This window comes from Corvus hawaiiensis, chromosome 4, assembly GCF_020740725.1.
Source record: "Corvus hawaiiensis isolate bCorHaw1 chromosome 4, bCorHaw1.pri.cur, whole genome shotgun sequence".
In the NCBI taxonomy this organism is placed as follows: Eukaryota; Metazoa; Chordata; class Aves; order Passeriformes; family Corvidae; genus Corvus; species Corvus hawaiiensis.
Genome location: NC_063216.1, coordinates 1,995,826 through 2,021,296, shown reverse-complemented (window position 1 = coordinate 2,021,296; position 25,471 = coordinate 1,995,826). Strand labels below are relative to the sequence as shown.

At 46.4% G+C, this 25,471-nt stretch overlaps 1 protein-coding gene across 2 annotated transcripts in view; it reads right to left on the bottom strand.

The window, feature by feature from the left end:
- Positions 1-25,471, bottom strand: part of LOC125325298 (cat eye syndrome critical region protein 2) — a 93,810-nt gene that overhangs the window by 25,956 nt on the left and 42,383 nt on the right. For both annotated transcript variants that reach the window (XM_048302204.1, XM_048302205.1), the window contains exon 2: positions 17,963-18,057. In XM_048302204.1, the coding sequence (XP_048158161.1) occupies positions 17,963-18,057 (95 nt within the window). The remainder of the gene's footprint in view (positions 1-17,962; positions 18,058-25,471) is intronic.

Here is a 25,471-nt window from a genome sequence, read left to right as displayed (position 1 = left end):
GGATGCTTAGTCCAGAAACAGAAGGGAAATGACTGCAAGCTCTCAGACAGCATTTGAGTTTCAGTCCCCCCCAAGTTCAGTTCTTTAACTCTGTCAGAGCTCAAGGCAGAAGATGATTTCACCGAATTGATACAGAGGTTCTGGCTATTTCCAATAAAATTGACTGAAAAAGCAGTTTCCCTAAGATCCCGAATAACTAGTGGATGAAAACGATTGCCAGGAAGAAAACACAAAAGTAAAAGGGTTTTATCTGCTCCTATTTTTTTTTCTACCTAAAAAAAAAAGGAAGGCATGGATCAGACAGATACTTTTACCACTTGCATGAGTTCACTTATCTTGCTCTATCATTTTGGCTGCTCTCAAAGAAAACTGATCCCGGAAGCCGTTTAATTCCAGAAGATCATTTGAAATCTTTGCCCATGTAACTCCCTTTCCCCCTGGGGATTGCCTCTGTTGATTTAACCAATTTTGTTTTAGTTTGGCTTTCACATAAGTGGCTAACACTAGAAATTTCCGCCATCCACCCGGTGTTCAATGCACTACAAGCTCTGTTCTTAAAGAGTACTTTTGAGTTCCTATCCCCATCAATTTTCAAAGACAGCTACTGTGCATTTGTCGCTTTGAATAAGGATAGAAATGAGAACCAGAGATGGGAAACAGATGTCGCAAGGCATTCCCAATCACTCTCAATCTTACCCAATTTATATTTTCCCTCTTAATGGGAACCGACCTCTTTTCTCCAGACAAATGTAGGGTGTTCGTCTTCACCCTGTCTGCCACACCTACACTTAGTTTCACTTATCCCACCTCTATTATATTTCCCTTTGAAAAAGTTTCTGAAACAGCTCCCTTGGTTTGGAGAAGAAAATCTGCAGGGAGCACAGCAATCTGTGAGAACCCTGCCCTTGGGGTTCTTCCCTGTGCAAAGCAGAAATGCCCAGGAATAACTGTTTAGAATTACCTGTAAAATTCAAACCCAAGAATCAAAGAGGCTGCATCCAGGAATGGAATGACCTGGATACAGTCTGTTAAACACCCTTTTTTCAAGCTCAGTAGCAGGACAGCAATACACTTGCAAGTCCTACAGAGTCTCTGCTGCAACTGAGAACCTCCAAAAAACTCTTTTGTAAGAAGAAGACAGGAAGGAAATCACTGAGCTAAGGAGGCAGACGTATCTCTTCTCCAGAGGTTCTCAGCATCCCTGGGACCTGTAAAAACACTCGACCAGTGGAGGCAGTGTTAGGTCAGTCATATCCTTTTCTCTACAAACTGGAGCATTCCCAAGGAGGTTGAACTGGTATACAGTCACATTCTGTCTCAGGGCATGTATCCAAAGGAAAACCAACCCTCTTCCGAAAGTAAACTGGGAGTCCTAGAAACAATTTACAAAAAAAGTGTGATACCACGGGCCACGACTCTCACCACATCTCAACCACTTCCTGATGTACAGCACCAGCAGCTTCCATACAGCTCATTAACCAAGGAAAAGTACTACAAAAATCAGCTACAACAGATCAGAAAAAGTACCTCAAAGAACTCTGCAACTGTAAAACTTCTCCCATCCCAACTTGACTAGTACCATTAATATTTCATAAAATGGAGATAAAGTTTCCCTCACTTGTCAAAACACCCCTTGCTTTGCAGCTGCCCCCTGATGTGCGAAGCAATTTGGATAGCTGTAGTGGGGCAGTGGTGGAATGGCTCATGCATATCTATGTGGTACACCCCACATGGATGCAGACGATTTTTCGAGAGCCCACTGCAATTCTTAATCTTATCCCTGCCTACGCTCTGAAACCACAGGGTTGTTGTCAGAGGTCCCCATCTTTTTTTGCAAAGATCAGAAAGGAGGTCAAAGCTGAATTGCAACTGTGGTTGAAAGTTTTAGTCATATGTTGCATATACAGAAGGAAATCTGGGGCACGGGGAAGGACACGACCTAGCACATCCGTGTCAAAGGGGAGGAACAGCGTCAGACAATCCACAAGAGTACCACTGAGGCTGCAGCTCAAGTTGCCTGTGATCTTTAGCAGCAGCTGCAAAAAAATCAGGGCATAAAGAAGATGGAGCAAGTTGAGGGAGGGGCTCCTCTCCACCATGGGTATCAGCGCCCCGAACAGCCAGAGAAATGATCCACCCCTGACAGCTCAGCGCCGCAGCCCGGCCATCTGCTGCCCGGCTGCCTCCCAAAGAGGGAGGTTTCTCTGTGCTCCAGGAGAGGGGAGCTGAGGACTCCTCCCCCCGCCTGGCCATCCCAGTGCTTTCCCCTGCTCAAAGGAGAGGCACCTTTCCCACCGCCTGGGTTTTTAACGCGTGGGGTCATGCTCTGCTGTCACAAAAAGAAGCTTGGCCAGTGCGCTCGTCACCGTGCCCGGCTTCCTAGAGGGGCTCCTTTGGAGACCTCAGGAAGAGAGGGTGAGAATTTCACAGAGTTGACAGGATATATGGAAAAATTTGGTTGGAGCTTCTGGTGTGCATGCTGGGGAGGGAACAGCTGCACCTAGAGACCGGCTGGGACCCTGTAGGAGCAAACTCAATGTGAAATTCCTTCTGAGCAAATTGGGGCTGGAATTATGTGTACAGACACAAGTGCTTATTTTTTTTATCCTCATGCCCAAAGGAAGCGGAGTCACTTGTGCTTTTAGTTTTAAAGACTCCAAAGTAAATCAAATCTTGGCTGGAAAACTGTAAACAAAATCAAGCCAAACAAACAAAAGCTAAACCAAACACTGATTCAGTAAGAGAGTCCCCGTGTCAATCTGTGCTTCCCGCAGGCAGCATGCCATGGCCCAAGTGTGGAATTACTGTCACAGCACATTGCCCTATCCTGATCTACTGCTGCCAATTTTTTTACAAGCCCTCCCCCCACACATCTCTTAAAAAAAACCCCTAAAACCCACCCCTCACAAAATCTCTGGTCCTGTGGGAGTAAATATTGAATTAAAGGAAACATTAGAATAAGGAGTTGAAATATCGGAGACAAAAATTTACCAACGAAGCTTGGACACTGCTGGCACACATGAATAAGCCTTCTGAAAGTTTAGATGCCAAATAATTGCCTGGACCCACTAGCTAGAATATCTATCATGCTGACAGTGTTTTAAGTCTCTTGTTTCATTAATTTACAAAATGCAATGGCAGAGTAAATACTGGCATGCTCTTGAGCTAAACTACTGGGAAAAAGGCAAGCCTGACCTGCATCTAATCCCAGACAGTATATTGCTCTTGAGATTAAAACCAAGAACCCTGACAAAACCAGAGGATGACAAGAGAGCAGGAACAACAACAGACCTCTTGCAACTCCTGCCCAAGAGTTGTATGTGGGAAGAACATGGAAAACAAGACAGGGAGAGCTCAGACTTTCTACCAAAGACCATTTAAACGTAAATGTAATTACTCTTGCAGTTCCTATTACAGAGTTAGCCAGTAAGGGAAATAACAGAGGTGATACTTCTCTCTGGTAAAGGCTTTAAAGCTAAAAAAGACTTGGATACATTCAGCCACCCAGGACAAGTGTTGCTTTTAGGAGGTTCTCAGTACTAAACGAAAATAGACTTCTTGGACATCTAATTCACAGCACACAAGAGAATGGCTTTGCCTCTGTGATCTCTCTAGTTAAATGAAACAACAAAAATCTAGGTCTTATCAGAACTTACCAGTTTTATAATGGAATTAATTTTATGGACTGAAGATATTTCACCTTATGGGCTGGCACCTTTTAAGTTCTGAATTGGCAAAAAGGCACCAGCTTGGTGTTGGGAGCCACTCAGGTGTTAATGAGAGCATTAACTGACAGATGGCATTCAAGATATTTCTCGCCTCTCCAATGAAGACAGCTTCTTTGCTACAGCAGAGATCAGGAAAGCTTAATTCTTAACAAGCATACAATGCTTTGGCACAAAGGCAAGCCCTCTGGAAGGTAATGGGAAGGATTCAGGGTTTGCTGGGATGACCTCAGTCAAACATCATTAACAGGGTCTGGAGAAGCAAAGCCTATTTCAGAAGAAAAAAAATAATGTAAGGGCCCCCATGATCAATCTATCGTGGCTTGTCAGAAAGAGAAAGCTTAGGCTGACCTTAGAAGCAATATGAGTTACTACTACCAGCCTGACCTTGAGCTCTCATGTAACAATGGAGACCTTTTTTTTACTGTATTAATGAGCTTTCTTATCTGAGGTGGGGGAGGAAGCTTTATGGACCAGCTTGTACTTCACCTTCAATTTACCCTACTGAGAAACTAAGTCAAGCATGATGCAGGGGGAAAAAAACACTACCCCATCCTTCAGGGGGAGAAGAGGGCTGGAGAGGAATCCCTCCAAGCCCTGCATGTGCAGCTGGCTCAGAAAGCACACGAGCCAACAGGCAGCATGTATTCCTCAGACCAACTTGTCATCAGGGTGACCAAACTGCCAGAGGCCCAAGGGCCATGAGCACCCTGAAGGGTCTCTCCACAAAACACTTCATTGCAGCAGAGCAAAAGGACCAAGAAGCTGGAGATCCAGGAATCATGACCTTAGGCTTTAGCAGCCACATTCAGCTGCACCACTGATGGGGACAGACTTCAAAAATTCCAGCCAAGGACAGTCTAGAGGGAGCAGTAACTCCACAGCACACTTGTGACAGACCTCAGCAAGGTCCAACCCTGGCAGAGCTCTTGTGATGAAGGAAACAAACACCCAGGTACATCCTGCTTTTCAGGGCCTGTTTTGAATCATGTTTGGAGAAAACCTGCGGGCCTACTAGTGGCTGTGAACAAAAGGAGGACAACTGACATTAATGGACCCTGAATGAGATCACAGTGTGTGTTTGGGGGGGGGGGAAACTTCAAATTACACTGATCAGACCTCCAGAGTGAAGTTTCTCCTCCCAGAGTTGTAAAGACAGTGGAGATTGCTGGAGCACAAGACCATCACAAGGCATGTGCAGGTCTGCCTTTTGTCCCCCACGGCAAGCCAGAACTAGTTCTTTGAATGCAGATATTGCCCAAACCTAAGTAATTCTGTGCCTTATTCTTGCCAATTCTGTGTGGCCATCAGGAGCACTGGCAGTGAAGGGGAAGAGAAAGACATCTCAAGAGTTAAGCAGGTGGACGGCACTGGGCTCTATACACAAGGACATTTGTCTTCACCATTGCTGAATACGGGAATAAAATCTTTCTGCATTAGAACCATTGTTTTGTTTCAAACAGAAGGACAAAAGATTACCTAGTTAGCAAATGTTAAGTAGCAGCAGTTCTTCCCTAAAATAGTCTGGCCTAACTCCTGGATTTGGCAGTCTGAAACATGAGCAACTGGAGGTTTCCACATCCATGAAAGATACACCCATGTCTTCCACACGAGTAAAGGACAGCAGAGTAATTTCAGCACCCTAGGAACTCCTGCTCCCTGCTCCTCATTTGTCCATCCCATAACTCACTTCCAGAACTCAAATGTGGCAGAGACCAGAGACCGCCCCAAGAATACGCTGAAGCAATGCTTAGAGAAGACATCAGGGTTCTGGATTTTCCTCCAAGCTAGGACAGGAGGCTCACCAGCAGAAGGGCTGCACAACCCTGCTAAAGAAATCTGATTTACAGGGCTGGATGCTGCGGACCTCCCACCCGAACTCCAAAAGCGTTCGTCTTTAGGAGAGGGGAAAAAATCATCTACGAAAACCCACGGCTGCCAGCAGCTAAGAACACTCCTACTCCTTGTCTTCCTCCATCTTACCCTGAGCAATCTTCCATGCACTCAAACCTGGGGAGGCTGGGAGGGGAGCTGGCAGACATGCTGTATCCCACAGAGAAGCAGAATAGGAACAGCTATGGAGCGAGGCAGTGTCTCCGGGGAGGCAGGGAGAATGGAGAGCTGATGTGGGCTGTCTAGTCTAATAAGGGATCACACCACAGGAGCATGTGTTGGCTTGACAGAAGCAAGTGCAGCCACTTAACCTGGGTATGACAGCTGAAGTGGGAGCGTTGCTTTGCTACCCCCAAAAAAAGGGGAGTATGAAGGAAGGGAGGGGAAGGCACAAGGTCACCACAGCTGCCCACCCATCAGGAACATTCCAGGTCTGCTTGTCCAGATTTCTCACCCCAGCCACAGCCTGAGCAACCATGGAAGTTTCTGGCTTGGGCTCCTTAGCACTAGTAGAGCATGCTCAGCAAGTCTTGAACCAGATGGAGATGCCCTTTTACCTCCCCTGAGCTGCTGTGTGCTGCCTTCCACCCCTTTTCCCTCACACAAAGGACAGGAGGCAGCAAGTCCACTCCTCCTAAGGAGGGACTGAAGTCATCTCACACAGCAGTGTGGCAAAAGGGCACGCTCTGATCTTCCCCAGCTGCCAAAGGCCCACGCTTCTCCAGTGACTTGGCTCTTATCTAGCAACAGCCCTACCAATGACACGGCTGCTGGGGGTGCTGTGTTTGTTATTTTGCTGAGAAAAGGCAGAAAAGCAGCAGAGATATCAGCACAGATACAGCACTGTCCTGCACTGGTCTCTTCTGGAAAGGCTCTTTCCTTAGGCTGGCAAATGCCAGGGACAGGCAGGAGTGCTGAGATAAGTGTCTATTTGATCTTTTTTCCCCCATTCACCCTGGATTTTTCACTGCTTTATGTTCCCAAAATGCCAAGGCAGCTAATCAGTGCTCTGTGACCCCTGTTAATTGGGCTGTGTGAGAGAAAGGCAGCACTGGCAGGAGAAATCACACATACCTGTTACTTTGAACTGTCCTGTCATATTCCCTCTCCCTGCTTGCAGGAGCTCCAAGCACCCTTCTGTGAGCCAGGGCTGCTCTATTTTCATCACCATCCCCAGGATCAGCAGGAGGGGCCACAAGTGTTTCGTGCTGTGGCCCTGCCTCTAACACCTCAAAGTACAGGGAGGCAACAAAGAGGCATATTGCTGTTTCTCCTTCCGTGTGAGAAGGTGAAAGTCATTTTAGGTGAAGGAAACACAACCTGAAGGCACTGATGGCCCTTCTTTCACCTGTGCCCAGCTGCTCCTCACTGCCCTTATCTGCCTTGCTGTTTTCTCCCTCACCCTCCCCACCACAATGCCAGAAAGGAGCGAGCAGATGCCCAGCATCCATCTCCCCATCCCAAGAGACCAGCAGCTTAACATGGCCAAGTGAGCCAGGGAAAGAGAGATTGGTGTGAAGATGTGAAACATTGGAGGAAAAAGGGGTTGGATTTGCCAAGCCTGGTGGATTATGCAGTTCTTGGAGGATGAGGAAGACACATATGGTTAACTAGATGCATGCTGGGTGCAGGGGCCTGCATATGTTTTTTAGGTAGGAGCAAGGGCTGCTTGTGTGTTTTTGTTGCTTGGTTAAGGAAAGGAAGAAATAGGAATATGAGTCTCAGCGAAACCAGAGCAGCCAGAAACATCCCAAACAACAGCTGAAGGTACATGGTACCACAGGAAGAGAAAACCCTGGGGGCAAAGGGGATAGGCAGGAGGATACAAACACTGCCCAGTCAGATTCAGGGAATACTAATGGGATTAAAATAAAATGTATTTATCTTCCAACGCTAGCTCAACCCCTCCTTCAAACTCAGTGAGTCTTTGCACAATCTCCATCAAGGGATGACTTGTGCTCTCAGTACATGCAGGGTTCTGGACAGAGAAGCAGGAACTCCACCCCCCACTACTGATGCTGCAATTTGAGTGAAAACTGGTAAGGACGAATCAATGAGTTGGATAACTGGATTAAAACAGGAAAAGTCATTCTGCTAAAAGATTCAGAAACATCATTATGTTGAGCAAAAAGTATTGCTACATGTATTTGTGAAAACATGAATTAATGTAGCATTAGATGAACAGAAAGGATTATTTACCTTGAATGAATAGAAAGAGAAGGCAATTTCAGACAGTATTAAAAACTGTCTTGTCCCTTAATTACACCTGCATAAATACAATAAATTAAGAGTGATGATGCTATTTTCCATGAGCATTGTTGTTTTTGACTCAGGGTGAGCACGTTCACACCAAAGGTGTGTTTAAACACACCTGCCCGGCTTTGCTGACACACTAACCCCACAGATACTCTGTACTTCACAGTTTATTCCATTTTACCTTTAGGGTACTGCCCTGAATGCATTAGTCAAAGGGTGCAGTAACAAATCAATTGCATTCAGTGTGATATACAGCCCATGAAAGCAGCTAGGGCAGCTTTAAACTCCAAAAGCAAAACAGCTCTGTAATCAGTCACTGACATGCATTTTCAACCATCATGTTGGAACTTGCACTACAGCTCCAGCATGGAGGAAGGCCTGAAAATAGAGACCTCAGTTCCCTGGGATATGGCTGAAATGGTAAAATACTGTGTGCCTGGAAATAGATAGGAACTTCCAGAAAACTCCCGGTGAGAAGGTTGGTCAGACATCCTGCCTGTCTGAATGGGAAGGAAACTTCAGTGTCTGTCAAGAAGTAAGAGCTTCCTGCTACTTTAGTGGGGTTGCACTGAACAGTTCAGCAGCCAAAGAGGAGACAAGCTGAGCGTCCCCAGAAGGGTCAGCTACTCTTTTGCTGCCTTGAGGAATCAATCTGTTGAGCCAAGGGAGCCCAAGAAAGAGGCAATATCAGTTTCTAAAGCTTTACCCAGCAAGGGAGGCACAGCAGGTACTAGATTAGGGTGGTACCACTGCTGATGCCATCAAATTTTATGACTGAGGTGCAAAGGGCCAAGGAGAGAAGTTATCTCACGCCATCACCTATGATAAATTAACAATAGAACTGAAAATGCCTATTACACCTAAAAAGCTTTGCCACATGATTCTGCAAGAACACACAAGGGAGATGTCTAAGTGTAGGCCATCTCTCGCCATGTGATAACATTGATCTTGGCTGGGGAAGAGCAGGGAAAATGGCTTTCATTAAGCAATGAATTCCCTGGCATGCCAGTGAATAGGCTTGGAGAGCTGAGGAGAGCTGGAGCCCAACACTTCCTTATCCAGCAAGATCTCTCACTGCAGCCAGACTGGGAATATGAATTTTTCCCTCAGAGCACATTCAGAATAAGAGACAAGAATCTCCTGAGACCCCGAAGTGCAGAGAACTCTGTCATGTTCAAAACCAGAAAGTGAGTGACTGAGACCAGTGGCCAAGGCAGAATAGCAGGAGGTGGAAACGAGGTCCTGAGTCCCAGAGCCAACACCGGGCTGTGTGCTTAAGGCACAGGACATACATTGGTACCAAAGGATGGGAAGATAATTGCAAAGAGAGGTTTTCATGACAGGTCAGCAGTACTGGTGCACAAGACAGAGGTGCAGAGTAAGACTGAAGGAAGAATGGACTGACCTGCAGACCTCAGCTGGTCCCCTGGTGAAATTTAAGATCACCAAGAGAAGATTAAGCCACGCTGATGCCAAACTGGAGATTTTACAGGCACATCAGCACGCTGGATGACAGACTTAACGCTATCAGTAAATTATGCCACTTTTTGGATGCAACAGAAAAACAAAGAACCTGGGTTCTCCACAGAGCAATACAGTAAGTCCAAGACACAGCAGCTCCTAGGGTCAGTTTTAGAGCTCAAAAAGCAATTCCTGGGCCTGAACACAAAACCATCGGACCTGGACATTTCTGCAAACAATTTAGCAAAGCAAGATATCTTTCTCCCCAACAGACAGATAGGAAGCCAGATTTTTTGTCAGCCTTGTGAAGAAAGTCAAAGGCAGGAGTGTCCCTTGGCAGTGTGAAATGCTGAATCTGAAAGGCCCTGGTCAGCAGGTGGACATCCTCCAGTCTCCACATGGATGGATGCCTCCCAGCACCTCTCAGGAATTCGGAGAGCTGCATTCTTTTCCTATTTCTTCCCCAAGGCTTATCAGACACTGAGGATGGGAATCGCTCACAGGCAAAACGATCACACAGCCAGGACGGCGTTTAAAGCCCGGGGGCTTCTGCATTGCTTCTGTGTCAAGTACCTTCGGCTTTGAATAACAAAAGGCAATCGCTTGAAGGATCAAAACAGAAAACAAAAAGAACCAGTGTTAGAACTATTAACTAACCCAAGAACTAGTTACAGGTTGTTTGATGGAAAAAAAAGAGAGGGAGAGATCTGAGTGCTCAAAAAGGAATGAACAAGTTCCTTTGGGGAAGACAGCTGGGGGGGATTTGGGTAACATTGTCAAGGGACGAGAGGCATGGCAAGATGCAGGCTGCTGGCTACTGCTTTGAGGGGCTCTGCTGAGGCAGACTTCGGTTCCTGCAGGATGGGTACACAGCCAGCACATACTGATCTGACCTGGAAAAGTGCAGGGAGGGATGCTGGTGGCCACACAGACAAATGAAGTGTGAGAATGGCTGCTGCACTCCCCGTTCTTGCCACGCGCTGCTTCCTGTGCACACTTGTGACTTTTAAAGCATGGATTTTTCCCCCTTGTTTAGTGTCCTGTTCTGTGTGACCTCGACAGCCAACCACACAAGGTACGTCCCAACAAGAAGCCACTCTGGACATGATGAAACGAAGATCAAGCCATAGTAGTCTCTGTCTCAGGAGGGATGAACACAGTCTTCTGGATGGTCCAGAATAAAGGAATGTACCCGCAGCCCAAATTTCACCTTGTGACTGAACAGCAAGGGCTTTGGTTTTTCTGCAATGATAATTCACTTCTCCCATCAATGACCTTCACCTGCATCTAGCCAGGCTTCAATAGGTACTTGCCAATTTTAATCCACAGGCCTCTTTCTTTCTACTACCGTTATTTGATTCTTTTTGAGGAGAAGCAGATCAACCCTTGGGAGCGGGAGCTGATTAACTTACAAAAGACCCAAATACATCTCCTATATTCTGAAGGAGCAAATAGGAATGGGGCTTACCGTGCTCCACATTCAGACTGGAAGAGGATCATTACTTACTATTCATTCCTGGATCCTTGAAGAACAAGTGAAGCCAGCTTAATGCTGCATTGTTCATTCCTAGTGCCCATCAACAGAAAGCATGCTCCCAATTCATTGCCACAAGGAAAGACAAGAGTGTTGCTGTGCCATAAGCACTTCTGATTGTTTGGGGGCTGCAGAGAGGACCTTAGGGTATTGCAGTGATGATGAACACTGTGGGGAAGAAGCTGGAGTTATTGTCTTGATGATGATGGGGAAATAGGACACATGCCGTATATTACAGCACAAATCCATATGAAACAAGCCCTTATGTGCCTTGCTACTCATAGAAAAATACACTTAATGTCAGAGAAAAGAGTCCCCTGTGAGGCACAAAATACCTAGCGTGGAGTTGCCTTGAAGCAAATAAGCTTAGCAAATTTATTTCTTAGAACCAGCCCCACACATTATAAGTTTCTGGAGACCACGGATAAACCCAAGTTTTCACAGATGAATAGGTCCTAAAGAATCACTTTTGGGATTTGTTTCAGAACAGATCTTTCATCTTCTTTTCTCTGAAGTTGAAACCACAACCACTACACTGGTTGAGCCAAAAAGAAACTGGAAGGCTGGAAGGTAAAATGGGAGGAAAAGTAAAAGCATAGGTGACTTAGAAGAGAGACTGACATGACACACCACATTATCACAGTGGCCTAGCAGCTGTTCATCAAGTCCACTGAGGCTGAAAGGCTCCAAAAAAATGACTTCAGATCTTCTCCAATATTCACCCTTGGACTAAACATTGGTTTCTGAGCTTGGATGAGGTGCTGGGAAGGGGCCTGTGAAACCAACTGTGCTGGAACAAAAATCCTGCACCAGTGTTTTGGAGCATCACAAGTCTCAAAAGTAAGGGCAAAGGTTTCACATCGGGTGAACTTCCACACCCCATCTGTCTCTCTCCACAATTCTTTGCCTTCTTCCTTGAAAGGAGAAGATATTTTCACTTGCCTTCTCAGTTTCTGTTTTCATCATTGCTTTCTTCCTCCTCTCCAGAGTACTTGGTTTGCAACATCAAGAACTTATAAATACAGCTGCCGCTTTCATATTTCATGCTCTGACATTGGCATGATGACATCACTGCAGTCACCAAGACCCTTTGCTGACTGTTCTCTATTCCTCCTTTGAAGTTTAGCCACCTATTCCTCCCTGTCAGTGTTTTGCATAACTCCCTCTCCCCAGCAATCCAATCTGTTTGTCTGTCATCCATCTGCCCTGACAATAACAGCACAGCTTTTCCTCTTTTTCTTCCACCGTTTTCAGTCCTTATTCTCCACCACATCTATGGAATAGCACTTCCAGAACATGCTACCAACTCTTCTTCAAATTCTTCTTTAAAGATTCATTTTATCCATCTGAGAATCAAAGACATTTACTTAGCTTTAGTTATATTTCAACTCTATAATTTTATTCCACTGTGCTTCTCATTAATCTCTGAATGACCGTGTTATTTTACTGCTGTAATCTCATCCTTCCTTTCCCAACACCTGCCAGCTGCTTCATTTTCACTTTTTACCCTTTAAAAGGCTCACCTTGCATAGCTTGGCTATTATTATAATAAATATTAAAATTAGATTCAAGATGAGCAATGTAGCCACTTCATCTCCCCTGCCCCCTCACGGTATCTCCTGTGCCGATGATACCGGGTTGATTCCAGAGGCCATCCACCAATATCCATGATGTATGCAAGGCAGCACTTGTTAAAAGTCAGACTGTAAATAATGCTGATCTTGTTGATATTCACTTGGCATTCATGAATATGATTCTGAGTTACTGAGGTGCTTTGTGGCTGGGCCATGGAAGCAGTTGTTATAACCAAGGTCACTGGCTCAACTGCAAGAGCCCGGCTGTTAAAACTCTTTCCAAAGGAGGTGGGCATGAGGTCTGCTGTGACTGAGCCTAGGCTGGCTGCCCCAGAGGTTATGGCATGGACTGAAATGGTGAATTCATTCAGACCAGTGTTAGTAGCCTGGCTTAGCTATTCCCACAGCCTAGTTCACACAGTATCCACGAGACTGAAATCTTGGCACTGGTTTGCCAGCTATTCCTGTTGACCTGCCACTTTATCCCCTAGACCAGACTGACAAACAGCACTTCTGGAAGGACACAGCTCATGTAGGCACATGCACAAGGGTGATTTCAAGATGTTAAGCATTTTACTGAGGTCTCTTTTACCATAGTATGAGAGCTGGGGTAACCCCCAAAGTACCTGTAAGGACACAGTCCACTCGGAATAAAGGACAAGGATGGACAAAACAACAAAGCAGAAGGAAGAAGCAAAATACCCAGAGCTATTAAACAGAGTCCCCAGAAACAGGCATTGTGCCTCAGTAGGTTGAAAGATTTCATATTGTCTCTCTCTCCTTCTGATGAAAGCTCAAACAAGTGATTATGGAACGAGTGTTAGAAAATACACAGAACACCCAGTACTCTTGACTGGCAGCTCAACAAGTAGGAAATGCAGATCTTCAGATGCCATACTGTGAGTGCTTCCCAATGCCACCACTAAGGATAGGAAAGAAATAATTAAGACAACTGTGGGGAAGGGAAGAGGAGTTAAGGAATATCCTCTTATTATCCCCATTAGAACAAACCAGGTGCAAACTACAAGTCAAAGACTCTCAGGAGAGTTTACGGATCCCAGAAGAGCTTAAGGTGGGTGCAAAACCCATGATCCGCTTGGGAAGAAAAAAATTCCAATGCATTAGGGAAGAAAAAACAAGAAAAAAACAACTGAGGCTCCTAAGGAAGCAAATCCCCTCTGGTGCCACAGAAGTCAGTTAGAGAGTTTTCAGCCACAGTGATGGAGCAATCTCCTGAGGTGTAAAAAAAGAAAAGAATCTCATGGGGCATAGGAAAAAAAAAGGCAAGAGATAATGTTTTTCTTCCTCCTCACCTCGTGGCCTTTGTGCCTGTTGAAAAAATAAAACATAAGAGAAAGCAGCTAAGATGCTTTTTGAGACAAAGTAGCAGCACACAAAATGCCTCCCAATAAGAAATACGATAAAGTTACTGAAACATTTTATGCCATCATATTAAAAAAACAGCAAAAGTGCAATAACAGAACATTGAAGAACGAGTTTCACCCAAAGAAAAGCTGAACAGCAGGAGCTTTTCTGGAATATTTTAGTTTACTGTAGACATCCATGCCACACCATCACTTCTTACTTAAAAACAGCTGCAGAAGGCTCCTGCTGCGGCCGCTGCCGTTAGCTGAAGCTCTGATCTTCCTGTCTTCATACAAGTCATCAAGTCACATTTCCTGCTGGAATTAAAGTGGCAGCCCCTAGGGACTATGCAGCTACCCAATTTATATCAGAGAAAATCTGAAGCAAGCACCAGGATTTTTTCAAACTGCTTAATTTTTTTTTTTTTTTTTGTAACCCCAAATTCTAATAAGAGTTTTTCCAGGCATTTGCCTTTTGAAGCAATTAAAAGAAAACATGGACATTCTAAAACCTGTGCAAACAAGCTGGGAGCAGGAAAAACCTGTGGGCAATCTCACTGGCATCAAACCAAGGCATGCCTGAGGTACCTATTGCACCCATAGTAGTTACATACAGATGGTACAGATGGTCTATGCAGACTATGAGGGGTATTTATAAAACAACAAAAGCTGCAGATCATGACACACAAGTGTTTTGGCTCAGTAAAAAGAGGAGAGCAACGGGGAAACTGTCCTGGCCAAGTGCTCAAACCACCCAGTGCCAGGCAAGGACAACTACAGGGTCATTGCTAAAGATGCAGAAGTGCAGGCAACTGGTTTTTGTTCTGTACTTCTACAGTATTTAACACAGCAAGAATAAGGTCAATGGAGTGTTCCTAACAGCTATGATAGGTTATGACAAATAAGAGTTTGGAGAAGATCACGTAGCATCCCATTAAGTAGTCTCTGTAGTTAAACACAGATATCCATAACTCAAAGAAAGTCTTACGTTACCAGACATTCAACACTCCTTAGCCATCAAGCAAGGGTATAAAGCAGTCTCCCTTTTGTATGTGATTCTTTTTTTTTTTTCCAAAACGTTTGTCATAAATAATATCAAAACCAAGGCAAAGTTGCTCTACTTCAAAACCAAGGATCATAGAACCCTACAAAAGTATTAATCTCTTTTTTTTTTCAAAGAATGGAAAGCAAATCAAACTAGAGCATGTTAAATTGAGCATTAGAAGGGCTCTCAGCCACTTCCAAAATTACTTGAGAGCACATTATAATTAGGAAAGGTATGTGACAGTTTTATACCCCTCTATGATGCATGATTAAAGCCAGGCAGCCCAGCTCTGCCACAAGTCCTGCATGCCGTCAAAACAGATGTGACAAGAACTGCAAGCTGCTCCCAGCCAGACTGTGAGAAAGCAGAGGCAGATAACATTTTGGCCATCAAAGATGTAAGACCCGATACAAAACTAATTAAACCTCGAAACCCCTCAGAGAGGTAGGCAAACTGAGGTTTTAGGAAGCATCCTGTGCTTCAGCCGCAGTGCCCCAGCCTGAGAACAAGCATGAGAACAAGCTCCTGCCTTTCTCTCCGAGGTGCAGCAGGGAACAAAAGTGTACAGCCTCGATGTTAACAGCTCCCAGCCTCAGCACGAGGATGCAGGGCACAAACGACTGGAGAGACGCCGCAGGAACAGCACCAGGATGATCTGTGACACCGCTGATTTTTCCCACCCAAGACAGATAGCTCTTATCTGCCTGCAACAGAGAAGTAGGGAGTCCTGGGCCACTGTGAAAAGCCCTCTAAACTCCACACAAATTCTGCCTCTTACATTTGCAGGTCTTTGTCTGCTGAGCACTCAAAAAATTGATTAGAGGCTCAGCTCCTTACCACTAACTGCAGAAAAACAAGGTACAGCAGTGAAGCTGTGCACCGGCCAAGACCTATGCCTCTTGAACTGGGGTTAGAGGGGAAAAAGGTGTTGGAAAGCAACATGTAAGGAACCTGAAGAATTTCAGGCTTTTGGATGAATATTCCACAGTTGGTTTTAAGTGTAAAACAGTGTGGCAAGTTTGTTTCTGAGAAGTATATCCAAGCCATCATGTTTATTCTTATTTACCTACATATTTTCATATTTAGATTACATCTTAATGCTTGCTTCTTCCTTCGTGACATCCCTCTGCACACAGCACCTTTCCCTGTGTTTCCAGGTAGCCTCCCCCACTGCTTCCTCTGCAGTGCTTCAGAGCTCATCTCTCTGACATCCCAGCAGCTTCAGGCAGTTTTCCTGATATATTCCCTAAGCCGTTCCCACTGCACTGCTCCTGTTGTGCCCTCTTCCCCATCTCCTCCACCTCGTTATCCCCACGGCCACGAGGTAATAACCCCCTTCTGCAGGAGGCGCTGCAGAAATGGTGCCGCTGGTTTCTCCTTCAGGCACCTCACGCTTTCCCCAGCACGACTGTTTGGGTGAGATGTAAGTTCTCACAATTTCACTAAGTGGCTTCACGCTCCTGCGTTTCCCAGGGCACCTCTGGTGTGTGGAGGGACACACAGCTGCCTGTGGTACCTGCCTGTGCTGCATGTGCACCCTGGCCAGGCTGCCAGAGCCATCCTCGGGTTACCAGCTCTTCCCCCTGTGACAGCATTACCTCCTCACAGATTCTGCATCTCAAAGATACTCAAAGCTGTACTTGCACAGACACAAGCCTGGACCTACATGCAGTGCTGAACAACTACCCACTGTTCAGCTGCCATGTATGTGTGACCTTCCCCAGACAGACAGACGGACAGACAACTTGCCAGTGCCCAGCGACTCACCCATGATTCATCCCTGAATTCTCTTAGTTAAAAGAGTTGCAAATGGGGAGGCAATTACACAATGCAATCACTAAGTGGACACTCTCAGATCTGGAGAGTTTTGGAGAACCTCACAATGTGGAATTCATTAATTTTATCAAAGAGAAATCTGCTGCTGCTGCTACAAGGGTGAGCTGGTTCAGGTGGGCAAAACACTTAAGCCACTACTTTCTGATGGCGTTGGTATGAAGAAATAAACTTGCTGCATGTACAAACAGGTATATATTGCTCTGTGGCTATTTTGATGAAGAGGATACACATGACTGCGGTTCCTTTACAATCAATCTTCTCAGCACATCAGTTTCGTTTGGAGGCAGTAAATGCAGTGCAGCTGCCTGCTTCAGGTCCTGATACCCACTGATGCTGAATGTCTATGCAGCAATGCAAGAGAACTTAATTAAGTGGCGTGTATATACACATAAACTATATAAATTTTGTTGAACTTAATCAGTTTATTAGAAACAGAGCTTTCAATGCAAGCACCTATGGCTATGCCTATGCACCAGCCTAAGCCTCTCCACAACAGGGGGATCTTAGGGAGCAGGATTACTTCCAAACAACTGCATGTGTTGCCAAGCCGTCTTTGTCCCCACAATTATGCTTTGCTATTAACATGATTCACAAAAGAACAAATCAAATACACTGCATCAAGCCTTTGCTATCACTGGAAGCACATTTTGCTGTGCGAGCGGCAGTCCTCGAAAGAGCGATGTTCTGCAGATGTCTCCATTTGGGAGGCTGCTTTAGTGGACACTAACAAAGTGTCTCTGGATGTCAAAACTTCAAGAGAGCATGTCAAATCACTTTCTAACATCCTGCAGCTGAAGCGATTCCAATACTCCTTTTATTTCTAAGAAAATAATCATAGCTGTCCCTTTGTAAAGCAACGGGATCTTTCATGCAAGTGAGGTGTGTGCAGAGCAGCAAGTTTTATGCTCTGCAATACATATAAATGTTGAAAACATATGTGATGATTTAATATCACTAATTTGATCAAGCAGAGTGCAGAGCACAACAGCAGACGTGAACATTCACTGTGTGCACTAGTGCTACGGCAGAGCATCAAACACAGTTTTGCACGGCATCCGAACAAAGGAGTTTGCTTAACGGGTCTGTACAATTAGAAGCCTACATCTCGACCCAAGAGAACTGGAATTCCCTTCCACTCGGTGAAGCATCTGGCCTGATTGCTGGTGGCTGCTGATCACTGCCATGTCATCACTCTAAAGCCGTGAAACATCCCCGCCACCGTGTTAATTAGCTCCCCGTGCAAAGTGCTTAAGCCATAGAGCGAGGTTACTCACGTGATGTCTCTGCGCTGATAGCAACCTTGAAGAAGGCAAGCGATCAGGTCGCTGATAAACTCCACATCATCCCTGTGAAGAGCAGCTTCCAGTTCCTAGTGAGCAGAAAGGAGAGAGAAAAAAAAAATCCAACCATTAAACTAATTCCTTAGCTTTTCCTGCTAGCTCCAAAAGGACCCAAACAGCCTCACGTATGTGTACAGCAGCAGAGCACACACGGGGTAAACTGACCTTCCTCATCATTAAAAATACTGCTTCTACCACCTCTTCATTGCAAGAGTTTATGGGAAGACCTTGAAAGGCTTTTACTGAATGTCACTCTCCAGCCAGAAGACAAATGCTTATGTCTGGATGCAGAAAAATAGGGTTCAGTGAGGTTGAGATCCACTACAGCCTAATAAGAAAGGCACGATTTCTCCCATGTTCACCTGATGGACAGGAATCAACACTTTCATTCTCCTGCTTTACTTCCACTCACTAAGGCTGGTGAGCTCAATATAAAAGATGTGCTCGGAAAGCAGGGCCCTAAAAGCCACTTATGCCCAGAAATAGCAGTTTCAGATGGATTGCCAGAAATGGCTGAAAGCCAGCAAGCAAATGCCTCAAAGAAATGCAGGCATTTTGATTACTTAACTTATTTCTCATTGGGTTACTTTTTTTTCCAACTCTAGTAAGAGAGAAAGAAAGGATGGAGGGATGTCAGATTTCATGACCCAAGATCTCAATCCTCAATGGAGGGTAGCACAGCTTATTTCAGCAGAGTGGAGTTCACAACGATGTGAGGCAAAAACTGATCCACAAAAAGGATAAACTCCTGCAAGTTATTATGAATTTTGCACATATTGTGAGAAATATCTTTTTTTCAGCTAGCTGTTTCGAGCTTTATTCTCCAAATATTATTTGGTTAATTACAGTTTTATTTGTATGCCAGAAAATTATTCATAGTAAGAAAAATCCACTTTCTGTAAGACTTATCATCACTAGCATACAGCACTTAACAAGATTTAATATGGATAAACAATATAGGCATAAGAAGCTATTCTTTTTGGGTCTCAGAGTAAATAATGGATTGAATACAAATTCCTACTTGAATGTTACTCAACAGACTGTTACACAAATAGCTAAGCTAATGGCTACAGAATAAAGGTTAATGGCCAGAGAATAAAGGATAAATGTTTTGGCACTTACCCAATAAAGAAGAGAAAGTGCTTTTTTATTAGACCGTAGTAACTGCAGTAATAAAATTATTGATAACAGATTGCAGCTTAAACGCCGCTTGTAGTTTTTTATTGGAAATGTATTAATGGCATATTTTCATTATCAACACTGCTCTTATTTACCTCCTGTGCAACATCCAAAGTGCTTCAGGAGAGGAAGCCTGACACCTGCCCTGTGAAGAATGTACTAAACACATCTATTACATGTGGAAACTGGAGGTAAGGAAAGGGCAGTGTGCAGCCAAAGCCTGATGCAGCGCCCCTGCCACAGAGCTAGGGAAAGAACCAGGAATCTCTGTTCTCTGCCCCTAGGTGAGCACCCTGCTTAATGACTAGTTAATACAAAAAACTACAGTTGCTGCTTGCCATCCCTTGGAGAGAGTGATATTATTGTTGTATAAATAGTAATCACGCTATATAAATAGTAATTACTGAGTGAATTCACTTGGAATCACGGAATGTCCCGAGTTGGAAGGGACCCACAAGGACTGAGTCCAGCTCCTGGCCCTGGCCCTACTTACCACTTGATAAGTGGTTGGTGTTTTAGAGGTGTTGACTTACTTTATTTGTAGAATATTTTTGTGGACATATGCCTTCCATAAATACCCCTGGGGGAGAGGGGAGGAGGGAGCACCTAAAGTATGTGATACTCTAAACCATCCCAGGTGTGTTACCACATTACCACAATAAACTTGCAGCTTGTGAAAATGACATGTTAGAACCCAGAATGATGGGCAGGGGGAAAGTCAGCCTCCAGGATGCCTCCCTGCATTCTGCCTCTCCCTCATCCACATACACTTGTGCATTAAAGCTGTCAGTCAGCAGTCTGCCCCTGCCAGGATGTGACAGCCTTTTGTATGAAGGAATATTTAAACTGCTTCCCGTGAGCCCTTTCAGCCTGCTGTTTGACTAACACTCCTTAAGCAGTGGCCACAACTGCCTCAGATAGCCCCTATCTGCTGCCATTGTTTTCCAGGCCTCAGAGTGACCTTTACATTTCTGGAGTTGGCAGGTCACCCCAGGAGCAGGGGGACATTCCTGGGGCACTGGGCAAGATGCCATCTCCTGGGCAGGGACTAAAACACCTGGCTGGGTTGTTCCCCCCCCCTCTCCTGCTGCTTTCTCTGTCCCAGATGGATGCTCCTTGTCCTTGTCCTCAAGGCAGGGGTAGCACCAATCTGGGGACCCGACCCAGACCCAGATGGATCTCACAGCCACTGTTTGAAGAGGGCTCTGGGCATGCAGGCCAATGTGGGGCAGGGTGCAGGGTTCCAGTACCACACTGGGGTAAGGGGCTCTGGAACAAGCCAAGATTAATCAGCACACACATAACATGGGGCTAATGAAGGTCCATCCCTGGCAGGAATGATGCTGTTGGTGCTTCTGTAGAAAGACTCTTGCACCGTGCTCCCCAATGCCATGGGTGCTTCCTGGAGCCCATCCTGATCCTCTGGTCCCTGCCAACAGTAATGCTCAGCACCAGAATGCTACAGCAAAGGCACAGTCCAAGTATTACCATGATAATTTGCCTTGGAGAAAAGATATTGACATTGTCCTGTAAAGTTTATGTCTACATTTTTGCTATTGCTGCTTGCGACAGAAGGGTAAGAGCGGTGAGAGGAACCTGATGGATGAACACAGGGCTTGAACAATGAACCCAGGGTTGGGTCCATCAGCCCTGTTTCACTGAATGTCATAATTTTCTATTCCATGGGATTCTCTGGCTTCCTGTCCCAAAGCACCTAAATCCCAGACTCTTCCCACACACCCAGAGTGCTGTGGGAATGACAGACACACCAGGAAGATGTGATGCAAATCTTAACATCTCAGGAACAGGAACAAAGAGTTAGCATCCCCTCAGGTTTTCACCTAATGCTTCAGCTCCCATTTTGCAGGAGGATTTTTCCAGCCCTCTCCTCCAACAAGGGACAGCTAGCAAAGCAGCACGGTGCTCGAGCAGCACATCTGAACAGAGGGAGGGCTGAAGTGATGCCAGAGACTCTCGGGAAAAAGAGGCCACTAAAACCCCCCTGGTCCTAAGGGCAAACTCTGCCCCAGTCACCCATCCCCACACTCCTCCAGCCTGGCCAGGAGGAGCGGCTCAGCTTCCTCCCCGCCACCATCCTCCCCACGCCTCCAATCCTTTTGTTTTTCCCCTTTTCTCTTTGAGCACTGAGCTGTGAGCACAGAAATCTGAACCTTGCCAAAACGCTTTGGGGACAGCACAGAAAGGAAACAGAAGAGGCAGCAAATCAGCAGAGGAAAAGGGGGGGACACACATCTCCTCCTCCTCCTCTAGCTGGAGAGAGCAACAGACAGGAGAAAAGCAGGATTCTCCCCCTCTCCAGCTGGCGTCACACCTCATTAGGGAAAAGCCTGTTTAACGTCTTTCCCTCCCCCCAGCCCGGTACTAAATCCCCCCTGAGTCAGGCAAGGACTGTTGGGAAGAGGCAGTTGCCAGAGCAAGGGTGGGAGCAAGGGTGGCCATCTCTCCCAGGAGAGGCACTGGCCCAAAGCAGGGTTAGCGGGGCGGGCGAGAGGCACCAACCCGTCCCTCCCCACTCCCTGGGAAAGCGGGCCGGGACAGAAGGGCCGGTACCCCAGTCCTGCTGCCGGCCCCACACCCGGCTCCCGGGCAGGTACGGCTAACCCCACCGGCTGGGGGCCTGAAACAAACGGTGCTTTGGATGCCTTTTTGCTATCTGCCCAGATTTTTGAGAGGGAGGACGGTCAACTTTCCCGAGAAATGTAAACAAATGAGTCCACAACAGCGACACCACTGTCACCAAGCCAGCGTGGGGTGACGGCGGGGCTGCTGCACGCGCTGCTTTTTGAGCAGTGGAAAGCAGCCAGCCAGCCTCCAGCTCCTGCTCCAGCAAGCTGTCTGCACAGAGGGCAGCCTCACAAAGCCTGGGGCCTTCATTTCGGAACCCAGGCTCCTCCAAACCTGCAAGAGCCCAGTGTGAGCCAGCTGGGTGCTGAGGGATAGGACTACAGTTTAGAGGTTTCTTTTGTGCTGGAGCTGAATCATCTATAACTGAATCTGATGGACATAACCAGTTTAAGCACAGCTAAGCCTTCTCCAAGTTAGCCACCAGTTTAAAAACCCCAATCCCTTCAGCTCTATTTCCATACTGCTGCCGTTATCAGCTTTCCATTGCAATGCTCCAAAGTGACTCAACAGGCTTTTGAGGGACCTGCTGAGCCAGCCCCAACCCATGCTCTGAAATTTCAATGCTGTCACTGAGTCAAGTCAGGATGTTCATTTTCCCTCGCAGATAACTAATGACGACGGGCATCCGGGCAAAAGTTTGGCAAACTCGTGCCAAAGGGTACTGGGATTGGGTAGGAAGATGGAAAGTCAGCTGCAGGCCTGAAATGCTTCCAAGAAGCACGATGTATCCCTGCTTGTGTGAAGCCAGCCTGTGTACTTCACATCTCTGAGTAGGAGCTCCTGCTGTCCTCCCCACCAAAGAGCCTGCTGTCCCTGATGATGCTGAGACTTGGGAAGCGACCACTCCTCCTCCCAACACATCCCAGAGAGGAAAGGGTAGCAACCTCCTTTTGTCCATATCACACTCCCAGCCAATTCACAGCAGCAGCAGCAGCAGCAGCAGCAGCAGCAGCAGCAGCAGCAGGCCATTGCAATGAATAGCAGCGCTCCCTGGACACGCTCTTGGAGCTGAGGTGGCAGGATCAGCTACACCACGAGCCAGCTGCTCTGGCAACCCCCACGGCTCAGTCTGTTGGTCTGTCAGTGTGCTCAGCCCCTAGGACCCACCCAGCACCCAGCATGCTGCCTGCAGCCCAGTGCCACGTTCTCCCTGCTTGAGATCCCTGCTGTCATATGGAAATAGTTTCCAAAACATGAAGCCCACTGAGAGTGCCGTGTTCTGCATGACAAGCCGGGAGGGCATTACAGGGCATTAGGGGTGTTCCTAGGGCCATGGTACCCTACAAGGGCAAACAGCAGTGGGTTTAGCTGGCTGCCATAAATTCAGAAAGAAGTTAAGGCTCCTGGTCCTGATGGAGTCTCCCAGACATGCCATCTTCATTTTAAGTGGCTAGTTGGAAACACTATGTGTTATCCAAGTCTGCAGCTGGATGCACCTCTCCCAGCTTCCCCACAGTCCTGCAGGAGCCTGCATGCTGCCCTCCCTCTATGATCCTCCAGGGCTTTAAGGTTTCCTAAGATAAAAGGATCCCCAACTTCTCCACTCTGCCTTTCCACAGCAAGGAAAATGGGTGCTAAATACCCTCCCTGTGCTCCTGGCAGTGGGGATGAAGGAAACATCATCATCTTCACCTCACCCTCGGGACCACGAGCTCAGAGGGAGCCAAGCTGGCCCTCACCAGTAGGTTTGGGGTGTGAGGTGAAGAGGTTAACAACACTCGTCAGCACAGTGACCCCAGCTCCTCTCTGAGGCTCCGTTCTGGTGTGTGCGAGGTCAAGGGATGAAGAGCAAATACCTGAGGGAGGAGAAAAGCTATCCTGTCAGAAGGGGACTATCATCTGGGGAGGGGGACAAAGCAAGGGCAGCAAAGGTATTCCCTTTTCCTGTTTCTTCGGGTTCCCCCTTAATGTCTGTCAGTGCTTTGAGATGTCCACCTTCCTCGACTTTCTGAGTGCAGACTTTGAAGGCTATTTCAAACATGTTGTAAATAGGAGCATAATGTTACTCCAGGGCTGGGCAGGGTGTGAGATGACAGCTTTGTATGAGGGAGATTGGCTATAAACAGAAAGCCAGGGAGAATGTGTCGTTTTGCCCCCACATCATGGCTGTTTGCAAAGAACAAATCCCACGTGCTCCCCGCCGGTGCCAGCAGCACAAGGGGTAACGTCAGCCACCCTCTCCTCCAGCAGCTCCCTCCAGCTATGAAAGGAGATGCAACAAGCACTGAATTCTGCTCAGTTCAGCCCAAGTACGTTTGCAAATGCAAATTGTTTGCCATGCCCATGGACATTTTGGTCAGGCTAGAATTTTCCAGGCTTGTTTTATAGGCAAACTTACATTTTGTCTTCCTTTACCCCCTCTGTCAGAATGCTTAAAACTCTGAGACCACCGTGCTCTCTACCTACCACCTATCCCACTTACTGAAACAGCTGGAATTCTCCATCCACATTAACCTGCTGCCTGATCTCTCCCCTGGGACAGGGACCCTCCCCTATTTGCACAGCACGCCGCTCCTTGCTCTCCGAGTGGAATTTTTCACTGCTGTGTCATACAAACAAAAATGAGCAGCTCACGCTGGGTGGCTAAACTGTACTGAAAAGAGATTTCAGACTGATCAATCCAGTCTCCCTCATGCCCCATAGCCATGTACCAGTGCTAATAAAGCTTTCTTCTCCTCCTAGCTCATCTTGGCTGCAGTGCAAGCGATCTGTCACAAGAACTACATTGTTACAAATGTATGCATTGTCAGCACTTTAAAGATGTAAAAACTGCTACTCATTCCATTCCTTCTCCCTGGCAAAGAACCTTTTCAGATGGACAGGGCGCATCCGGAGCTCTGAAGTAACAAGTGATTAGTTTCTGTTTAGTAGCTACATATTAGTACTTCATGCCTCTAGAGCAGCTGCCCTCCCAGAGCATCAAAGCACTTAACATTTACTAAGCCCTGTAGAACCTGTGAAGAAAGGGGAGGCACACCCCCACATGCAGAGCAATTTTACAGACAGCCCAACTAACACAAGCCCCAGCATCCACACCATGGGCATGCTTCACTCCTCGCTGGGGCTAAGAGAGAAGCTGTAAGGCTTGACACTTGATGCCACTGCAATTATCTCTCTTTTTCCGCGGTTTTATGAGCAGCCAAAGCCTTTGGAGATCGTGCTATTTCCCTCCAAAGGATAATTTCTCCCTTTCAAAATAATCCCCTCTTCCTTCAGTGCAGATAATCTACACCATTTACCATAAGCCAGTTATGCTGGCTGAGGGGCAAGCATCGCTCTGGGCACTGAGCTGGCTTTACAGGAAATTTCAGGCTCAGCAGAACCTCCAGCCTGTGGTTTGCAGACCTCTTGCAGATCTTGTGGAAGACTTCCAAGAGGCCTGTAAAGGGCAAATAAGAAAAGCAAGCCTATCACCAGTCCGCTTAAATTTCTAATCATGGGTCTATGCCTTTATGGGAAAAGTATTGGCACTGTGGTCTTAAAAAAACCCCAAACCAGAACACTACCCTCCTCCCCACCATCCCAAAGTGTCAGACTACTATTGCCCAAGCCACAAGTCCAACTCCTCCAGCTGAAAATAACCTCCAAACACAACAGTGTGAGAGGAAACACAGTCTG